Source organism: Oncorhynchus mykiss, chromosome 12 (assembly GCF_013265735.2).
Source record: "Oncorhynchus mykiss isolate Arlee chromosome 12, USDA_OmykA_1.1, whole genome shotgun sequence".
In the NCBI taxonomy this organism is placed as follows: Eukaryota; Metazoa; Chordata; class Actinopteri; order Salmoniformes; family Salmonidae; genus Oncorhynchus; species Oncorhynchus mykiss.
This window is the reverse complement of record NC_048576.1, coordinates 87,988,323-87,999,046: the sequence shown is the minus strand read 5'-3', so window position 1 is coordinate 87,999,046 and position 10,724 is coordinate 87,988,323. Positions and strand designations below refer to the sequence as shown.

At 38.1% G+C, this 10,724-nt stretch overlaps 1 protein-coding gene across 4 annotated transcripts in view; it reads left to right on the top strand.

Moving 5' to 3' along the window:
- The first annotated feature begins 868 nt into the window (after window positions 1-868).
- Window positions 869-10,724, top strand: part of LOC110538557 (nuclear GTPase SLIP-GC) — a 42,784-nt gene continuing 32,928 nt past the window's right edge. For 2 of the 4 annotated variants that reach the window (XM_036939062.1, XM_036939060.1), the window contains exons 1-3: window positions 869-1,123; window positions 7,925-8,006; window positions 8,233-8,348. In XM_036939062.1, the coding sequence (XP_036794957.1) occupies window positions 7,934-8,006; window positions 8,233-8,348 (189 nt within the window). In that variant the 5' untranslated portion in view covers window positions 869-1,123; window positions 7,925-7,933. The remainder of the gene's footprint in view (window positions 1,124-7,924; window positions 8,007-8,232; window positions 8,349-10,724) is intronic. The other 2 variants (XM_036939059.1, XM_036939063.1) reach the window with 2 other exon arrangements.

The window sequence follows — 10,724 nt, the reverse complement described above, 5'->3', positions numbered from 1 at the left end:
TGTAGAATATATACACTAATTACATTTGATCATGGATGTAGAATAGATACACTAATTACATATGATCATGGATGTAGAATATATCCACTAATTACATATGATCATGGATGTAGAATAGATACACTAATTACATATGATCATGGATGTAGATTAGATACACTAATTACATATGATCATGGATGTAGAATAGATACACTAATTACATATGATCATGGATGTAGAATAGATACACTAATTACATATGATCATGGATGTAGAATATACACACTAATTACATACATGATCATGGATGTAGATTATATACACTAATTACATATGATCATGGATGTAGATTAGATACACTAATTACATATGATCATGGATGTAGAATAGATACACTAATTTCATATGATCATGTACTTAGAATAGATACACTAATTACATATGATCATGTACTTAGATTAGATACACTAATTACATATGATCATGTACTTAGATTAGACTAATTACATATGATCATGGATGTAGATTAGCAAATATATATTTGTTATTTTTGACTACTGTCATTTTCTTTTGCTATGCAAGTAGAAAACTACAAAATACAGTTGGGGTTAAGAATGGCTACCACACTGAGGTGTTTTTTGTACCTCGCATAATTTTGCATGCAAATGAATATGAAAACCAGTCACAACAGCAGCTTGGCATTTATTGAGATGACTCATGTACTGAAGGCAGCTCTGCAGAGTGGTCACTATCTGACGCAGCCACAAAGTCATAAAATCTGATTTGAAACCTAACCGTAACCCTACCTTAGCCACACTGCTAACTCTAGTGCTTAACCTTAACCTTAAAATAAGACCAAAAAGCTCATTTTCATTTTCATAAATTTTTACAATTATCATCAATCTTGACTTTGCAGTTGGTCCTTCTAGCAGAAACCGCTCAGTCATGCCTCCATGGCAAAACTCATGCCAATGAATGTAAACCTGCATCACAACATGACAAAGAACAGCCACACCTACAGTATACCCATACTGCTGTACTTCTTTCAACACCACATAGTCTTGTTTTTCAGTGTGTTTTCTTGCTAGAGGGCCGTGTCAGTAGCACAGAATATATATTTGCTGAACATTGCCTTTATGTGGTAAGTATCAGCATGTTTTTGTTTAAACTTTTCAAACATTTCACGATCAACTCTCAGTAGATCAGTGTGGGCTCATTTAAAGGAAAGACATAACTTTGCAATCATTTCAATTTCCTCATGCAATAGGTTTTTGAAAGAAACTGCTTAGAAGTGCTTGAAATTGCTTAGGACTGCTTTCAGAGTAAGGAAAAAAATCAGTAATTTTGAAGAGATTTGCAACTTTATGTGAGAATATAAATATAATTGTGTTTTATATAAGTAGCAAAATTTATGAAATCTTTGATTAGGGTTAAGCTTGGGCTAAATGTATTCATATTTCGATTATTATCTTAAAAGGTGATAATGAAATGCTAAAATTCCTACAAATGAGAAGATTTTGTAATGTAAGAGATTTGCAACTTTGGGTGCATTTGTAAATTCACTCTAGAGTGTCAGAGTGGGCTCAGAGTGTGCTCTGGGCGTTTGTAAATTCACTCTAGAGTGTCAGAATGCACTCAGAGTGTGCTCTGGGCGTTTGTAAATTCACTCTAGAGTGTCAGAATGCACTCAGAGTGTGCTCTGGGCGTTTGTAAATTCACTCTAGAGTGTCAGAATGCACTCAGAGTGTGCTCTGGGCGTTTGTAAATTCACTCTAGAGTGTCAGAGTGTGCTCTGGGCGTTTGTAAATTCACTCTAGAGTGTCAGAATGCACTCAGAGTGTGCTCTGGGCGTTTGTAAATTCACTCTAGAGTGTCAGAATGCACTCAGAGTGTGCTCTGGGCGTTTGTAAATTCACTCTAGAGTGTCAGAGTGGGCTCAGAGTGTGCTCTGGGCGTTTGTAAATTCACTCTAGAGTGTCAGAGTGCACTCAGAGTGTGCTCTGGGCGTTTGTAAATTCACTCTAGAGTGTCAGAGTGCACTCAGAGTGTGCTCTGGGCGTTTGTAAATTCACTCTAGAGTGTCAGAATGCACTCAGAGTGTGCTCTGGGCGTTTGTAAATTCACTCTAGAGTGTCAGAATGCACTCAGAGTGTGCTCTGGGCGTTTGTAAATTCACTCTAGAGTGTCAGAATGCACTCAGAGTGTGCTCTGGGCGTTTGTAAATTCACTCTAGAGTGTCAGAATGCACTCAGAGTGTGCTCTGGGCGTTTGTAAATTCACTCTAGAGTGTCAGAATGCACTCAGAGTGTGCTCTGGGCGTTTGTAAATTCACTCTAGAGTGTCAGAATGCACTCAGAGTGTGCTCTGGGCGTTTGTAAATTCACTCTAGAGTGTCAGAATGCACTCAGAGTGTGCTCTGGGCGTTTGTAAATTCACTCTAGAGTGTCAGAATGCACTCAGAGTGTGCTCTGGGCGTTTGTAAATTCACTCTAGAGTGTCAGAATGCACTCAGAGTGTGCTCTGGGCGTTTGTAAATTCACTCTAGAGTGTCAGAATGCACTCAGAGTGTGCTCTGGGCGTTTGTAAATTCACTCTAGAGTGTCAGAATGCACTCAGAGTGTGCTCTGGGCGTTTGTAAATTCACTCTAGAGTGTCAGAATGCACTCAGAGTGTGCTCTGGGCGTTTGTAAATTCACTCTAGAGTGTCAGAATGCACTCAGAGTGTGCTCTGGGCGTTTGTAAATTCACTCTAGAGTGTCAGAATGCACTCAGAGTGTGCTCTGGGCGTTTGTAAATTCACTCTAGAGTGTCAGAATGCACTCAGAGTGTGCTCTGGGCGTTTGTAAATTCACTCTAGAGTGTCAGAATGCACTCAGAGTGTGCTCTGGGCGTTTGTAAATTCACTCTAGAGTGTCAGAATGCACTCAGAGTGTGCTCTGGGCGTTTGTAAATTCACTCTAGAGTGTCAGAATGCACTCAGAGTGTGCTCTGGGCGTTTGTAAATTCACTCTAGAGTGTCAGAATGCACTCAGAGTGTGCTCTGGGCGTTTGTAAATTCACTCTAGAGTGTCAGAATGCACTCAGAGTGTGCTCTGGGCGTTTGTAAATTCACTCTAGAGTGTCAGAATGCACTCAGAGTGTGCTCTGGGCGTTTGTAAATTCACTCTAGAGTGTCAGAATGCACTCAGAGTGTGCTCTGGGCGTTTGTAAATTCACTCTAGAGTGTCAGAATGCACTCAGAGTGTGCTCTGGGCGTTTGTAAATTCACTCTAGAGTGTCAGAATGCACTCAGAGTGTGCTCTGGGCGTTTGTACATTTAGAACGTTGTCAGATTAGAGTAGCGTTGGAGCTTTGAGTCTTGGAATAGGGTTGATCCGAGCATTCTGACCTCACAATGGCAGTCAAGCACACAAGCTAACTGGCTAAAGTTGGCTAGCTTGTTAGCTACTTACAGACACAGTAAACAAGAGAAAAACTCTCTAAACCTTTTACTCACCCTTGGTAGAGCCCTGGTAGAGCTGCTTGTGTGTTGTCATGTTATCAAGTGGGTTCATGACTGTAACTGTGTTACTGGCAAACATCGGATTACATTTTTTATACAGATGTTTACTTACACCTGCCAGAACAACCGAGTTTAGGGCGTTTTGTAAATTCCTCAATTATTCTGCGCTCTGAAATTGGAGAAGACTGCCAAGGTGAATTTACGAACGCACCCTTTATGTAATGTGAATATATATAAAACATTATAATTCAAAGTGGCAGCATTTATTAAGTTATTAACTTGAAATTAGCTTGGGTAATATCTTGTAAAATGATAATTGAATGATAAAGTTATTGCAAATGAGATATGGAAAAGTAGTGAATGTTTTACAGACCGTTCTACTATAGAAGCAACCTCCACTCTACTGGTGTGTTGGTTAAACATACAATGGTATTTTTTTTATGGCCAAATCACATTTATCTCCTTGGAAGATATGAAACAAACAGACAATCATAATTTCAGTAAAAATATCAAATTCCGTGTTTATTCTACCAAACCAACTGTATAAGAGGTTTTACAAATAGGTTATATTTTACCCCAAAATTCCATGACCTGGATGCAGTTCAATGCGTGATTAATATAATTCACCAATACATTTCTTGGTAGTCCAACAAATACTGCAATCAGGTTGTAAATCACAGCTGGCCTGGTGCATTGTTTACTGCCTCCACCCATTAGGAATAATCACTGTTTCAGTTTCAATGACTCAATACTTAGGACAAAAACAGACAAATGTAACTAAGGCTGGTAATGTGTTAGCTACAGTAGCTAACTTTCTAGCTGCTGGGAGGATGTCATGTCATTGGGTGTGGGAAACTTTTTACCCCCCTTTTCAGTGGCTACAGCTATAGTTGCATGTGTCATTTGTTTAGCTAGGAAGAAATGTGAATCACTTTGCTTGCTAGCTATGGTGAACTTGAACGATTGTTATCCACAGTTAGCATATATCTTAGTTGTCAGTCAAATGTATTTGGGATTGATCAAATTGGCGAGCAGGCAGGCAAGTTCCCATTCAGTTGTCAAAATGTGGGTTGGGACAATCATTGGCAGGCAAGCTGCAGAAGGAAGATCAGGCAATTTTGATGGCCAACTACAAGCTGAAAAAGGTTTGAGGGTTTATCTACTGTTCCCTTGTTAGATATTTGCTTATCTCACTCTGGCTAGCATTAGTTGATGATCTTGTTATTGTTGCTGATGTGCATAGGCAACTGAGGGAGAGAGAGCCTAACTTGTCATGGTTGTTTGATCAATAGGATTGTAAAGTTCCCAAAACTAATAGAACTCCCATAGTATTTGCAGAAATCCATTCAGGTGTATTTTGTGGCTTGTGGACAATGCTTTCTAATTATCTACAGTTGCACTGTTGCTATTGCATGTAAACACACAGTCCAGTTCAAAGTTCAGTGTCTATAAATTGTCAAAATGCACAGCTGCTTTCCCACTATTGTGCTATAGAATTTTTACAAATGTCTCACTCCACGTCATTCTCAAACATTCTATGAAAGTATGAAAATGTGAAAAGGACAATATCTAAGTGCTTGCTTGTCAGAAAATGTAAAAAAAAGTGTGATGTTCTTCTTGGGGTGTATATGAACATATTTTAGAGAGGTTTCATGTTGCTAAAACGCTCCCAGTTCCACTTTTAAAAAATGATTCCATATTTTAACTTAGCAGTGCTCTCCAACCAAAGCATGGGTTGCTGTCATACCTTGTCCGTAATAAACTGCTTACAGGGTAAGGAAACCAATATGTGATTTAGTAATTTGGGTGAACTATACTTTTAACATTGAGGGAACAGCACCATCAGGGAACAGTACCATCTAGTGGTCAGAACCTGGTAATATCATGATGTATGATAAGACATAAACCTAACAACTTCAATGACTAACTTCTCTGAACAGGGGGAAAAAATATCACAACATTTTCTGAGAATACGTAGACAGTGGTTCCCAGGAAATGATTCTCCCGAGGGAGATGATTCCTGTGTATCTCTAGCTGAGACCTTCTGGGCAGAGATATGTGGTGTGGTGTGCCCTTTGCAGGTTGGCCCAAGACCCCTAGAGTTAGCAAGCGCAATAATATTAGCTGGCTAGTTAATCGATTTCGTAACACTGAATTTGTATTTGTCCTGTGAATTTTTATGTCCAAATACTTATGACTTCTTCAAATGGGGGGACTAGATACATCTTCTATTAGTTTTTACTTAAAGGGGAAGTTCAGTATTTTAAAACTTAAGTTGAGGTGTTTCTTCACACTGAAAGTAGTCTATGGTTCTGGAAAACAATTGTAATTTAGCAAAAAATCATTGGTAGTTATAAAACCAACTGAAATCAACTCGATATTCAGTTTGACGTAACTTAAAGATGATTTGGCCATAGAAAAAGAGCATGTTTCCTCAATTCACCAGTAGAGTGGCGGTTGCTTCTATCGTACAACAGTTTTGTAATGTCTGTAAAACATGTATCACTTCCTTATCTCATTTGCAATAACTTTAGCATTGAATTATCACCGTTCAAATAGTAATCAAAATCTGAATCAAATTTTACCTAGGCTAAACCCTAATTCAAGCTAACTTAATTCGTGCCTCCACGTTGAAACAAAAAAATATATGTTCATACTCACATTACATTAAGGTTGAACAATATCAGGATGGGACATAAACCTGACAAAATTAATTACACATTTCTCTGGATATTGGAAAAAAAACACATCACCAAATTCACTGACAATACTGTACATTACATAGGATGACTAAACAATACTCAGAGTCACAGCTACACCATACAACTCACATGAGCCTCTCTGAGCCAATGAACATTACAGAATGGGCAGTTATGAAACTAAGTCATGTAGTAGTGCTTACATCCACTTGATGGCAGTGCAATAATACACACCATTGGAGGAGTTGAAACCAGCCATAAATGTTAGACTTACATATAAGACCTTTTTTTTTATCGGTAATAAAAATTATGGTGACTAGGATTTTTGCCAGCTCAAGAGGTCACATTAACAACCCATCCTAGTTGTTGTATATTTATATTTTCCCTCTTTCTAAGTTTCTAATGGAGATATTCATCTCTGTCAGTGGTGGAAAAATTACTCAATTGTCATAAAAGTAAAGATACCTTAATAGAAAATGACTCAAGTAAAAGTGAAAGACACCCATTAAAATATTACTTGAGTGAAAGTCTAAAAGTATTTGGTTTTAAATATACTTAAGTATCAAAAGGCAAAGTATAAACCATTTCAAATCCCTTACATTAAGCAAACCAGACGGCACAATTTTCTTGTTTTTCTTTATTGGCGGATAGCCAGGGGCACACTAACACTCAGACATAATCTACAAAGAAGCATGTGTGTTTAGTGAGTCCTTCAGATCAGAGGCAGCAGGGATGACCATGGATGTAATCCTGATAAGTGTGTGAATTGGACCGTTTTCCTGTCAAAATGTAATGAATACTTTTGGATGTCAGGGAAAAAGAGTAAAAAGTACATTATTTTCTTTGGAATGTAGTGTAGTAAAAGTAAAAAATGTAAATAATAAAGTACAGATACCCCCAAAAATTACTTAAGTAGTACTTTAAAGTATTTTTTACTTAAGTACTTTACACCACTGTTCTCTGTCACATGAAACCACATGCATCAGGTGCATCTTTTAGAGCAGTGTTTCCTGCTAATTGCATTTTGGCAAATGGTCAAAAATGATGTATTACATTATCTGCTTCATTACTGTAGCTGCATGTTCAATAATATGAGATGATAGGCTTACTATTCTAATGTTTTTTTAACCTCTTAATGACAAATGTTGGGTCCTTGTACCATGCATAGTATTTTCAATGGCCACATAATTGTACTTTTTGGAATTCATTTAGTTAGTTAGTCGGCAGCAAAATTGACTGAAATTAGCATTCCTAATGAGAATTAAAAGACAAAACAATATGAAGATCAGAAGTAAAAGAGAAATGAAAAGTTTGTGTTGCAGAGGTAAATAATAAAAGACAAGGGTCTTGAAAGGCGCCTCAACCTTTCAAATAGTTATAGCAAAGTAAATATTAGAACATTGACATATATTTCAAAAGGAATATGTAGATAAGGAGTGAAAAGACCGATATACTTGCATTCAGAGAAACTTCACTCATCTGAGAACAAATAAGTCTCTGAAAAATGATTGCGGACATCCTACAATAACAAAATGGTTAGGAATCACAAGAACATGAGCACTTGATTTTCTCTTGAAAATGAAGCTTAAATACTGAATGGCTTGTGTTTTTGTTGTTTTAATAAATCATCATGTTTTTCTTTATAGTTCCACTTAAACCTTTTGGAATAAAGGGAATGTGATATCGCCTACCACAAATATCTAAATCATCTAAATTGTACCATTTTTCTCTCCCTTCATAGTAAAGTCTCATGGCATCATTTGATTTCGTCAGAGACAAATTAACTGAGTGGAACCTCAGTGACTTGATTCAGAGGTTTGAAGGTGAAGACATGTGTGATCTATTATTATACATTGTATAATACATTGTGTATTAATACAATTATTGATTGATTTGATTAAAATAATATATGTATTATTGTACATTGTATTACATTCAACTAAAGATTTCACCCCAATTGTAAACATGTATGTATATTTGTTAATTCGATACAGTGATTATTATTTTATGATATTGAGATGTCTAAAATGTACATTTCCTTCATTTCAGATGAAGAAATTGATGAAGAAAGTTTCCTCTTCCTTAAGGAGAAAGACTTCATCAACTTGATTCCAAAAATAGGACCAAGGTCTAGATTTAGAAAACAACACAAAGCATTTCTCAAGGTACTTTACAAACTAGGTGTACAATAACTACTGTGGCACAGATTATGATTATAGATCCATTGGAAGTCTTTTCAGTGATGTTCCTATCAGGGGATTAATTGCCAACGAACTGGTATGTTTTCCAGTCTCTGAAAGACTACAACTCGTGTGGGGAAGTGTCAATTATGTCAACCCCCCGCACCTCTCTAATTCAGAGGGGTTGGGTTAAATGCGGAAGACACATTTCAGTTGAATGCATTCAGTTGTACAACTGACTAGGTATCCCCCTTTCGTGCTCTGGGCATATCTTCCAGTTTTGAATAGCATAAGTGACTTTCCGTAACAGGTTAGGAGAATTAACGTGGCAGGTTAGGATAATTAACGTGGTAGGTTTGGAGAATTAACGTGGCAGGTTATGAGAATTAGCGTGGCAGGTTAGGAGAATTAACGTGGCAGGTTAGGATAATTAACGTGGTAGGTTTGGAGAATTAACTTGGCAGGTTAGGATAATTAGGTTTAGTTTAGGAAAAGGGTTTGCTAAAATGCTAAAATTGTCCCGACGCAACTTAAACATTTCTAGCTACAACAAAGCCCTGAGAACAGTCTAAAGTTTCCAGCGAATAATTATTTGTTATTTATTTATTTATTTCACCTTTATTTAACCAGGTAGGCTAGTTGAGAACAAGTTCTCATTTACAACTGCGACCTGGCCAAGATAAAGCAAAGCAGTGCGACATAAACAACAACACATAGTTACACATGTAAGTAACAAGCGTACAGTCAATAACACAATAGAAAAAAAAGAAAGTCTATATAGAGTGTGTGCAAATGGCATGAGGAGGTAAAGCAATAAATCGGCCATGGTAGCAAAGTAATTACAATTTAGCAGATTAACACTGGAGTGATAGATGAGCAAGTAGTAATACTGGTGTGCAAAAGAGCAAAAAAGTAAATAAAAACAATATGGGGATGAGGTAGGTAGATTGGGTGGCCTATTTACAGGTGGACTATGTACAGCTGCAGCGATCGGTTAGCTGCTCAAAGTTAGTGAGGGAAATGTAAGTCTCCAGCTTCAGCGATTTTTGCAATTCGTTCCAGTCACTGGCAGCTGAGAACTGGAAGGAAAGGTGGCCAAAGGAGGTGTTGGCTTTGGGGATGACCAGTGAGAAATACCTGCTGAAGCGGGTACGGGTGGGTGTTGTTATCGTGAGCTGAGATAAGGCAGACTGTTACGGAGCGTTACCTAGCATAGACTTATAGATGACCTGAAGCCAGTGGGTCTGGCGACGAATATGTAGCGAGGGCCAGCCGACTAGAGCATGCAGGTCTCAGTGGTGGGTGGTATAAGGAGCTTTGGTAACAAAACGGATGGCACTGTGATTGACTGCATCCAGTTTGCTGAGTAGAGTATTGGAAGCTATTTTGTAGAGGACATCGCCGAAGTCGAGGTTCGGTAGGAAAGTCTGTTTTAGTAAGGTAAGTTTGGCGGCGTGAGTGAAGGAGGCTTTTTTGCTAAATATTAAGCCGATTCTAGATTTGATTTTGGATTGTAGATGTTTGATATGAGTCTGGAAGGAGAGTTTACAGTCTAGCCAGACACCTAGGTATTTATAGTTGTCCACATATTCTTGGTCAGAACCGTCCAGAGTAGTGATGTTAGTCGGGCAGGCGGGTGCGGGCAGCGAACGACTGATAATTTTGACCCCACGGGGTGAGATCTTGTGTGGAGCCCCAGATCGAGGAAGATTATCAGTGGTCTTGTATGTCTTCCATTTCCTAACATATGCTACCACATTTGATTTCTTCAAACCAAGCTGCTTACCTATTGCAGATTCAGTCTTCCCAGCCTGATGCAGGTCTACAATTTTGTTTCTGGTGTCCTTTGACAGCTCTTTGGTCTTAGCCATAGTGGAGTTTGGAGTGTAACTGTTTGAGGTTGTGGACAGGTGTCTTTTGTACTGATAACAAGTTCAAACAGGTGCCATTAATACAGGTAACGAGTGGAGGACAGAGGAGCCTCTTAAAGAAGAAGTTACAGGTCTGTGAGAGCCAGAAATCTTGCTTGTTTGTAGATGACCAAATACTTATTTTCCACCATAATTGGCAAATAAATTCATAAAAAATCCTACAATGTGATTTTCTGGATTGTTTTCCTAATTTTGTCTGTCATAGTTGAAGTGTACCTATGATGAAAATTACAGGCCTCCCAAGTGGGAGAACTTGCACAATTGGTGGCTGACTAAATACTTTTTTGCCCCACTGTACATGAATGTATAGTTCAAGTGACTATGCATATAAGATAAACAGAGAGTAGCAGCAGCATAAAAGAGGGGTTGGGGGGGCACACAATGTAAATAGTCAGGGTCACCATTTGGTTACCTGTTCAGGAGTCTTATG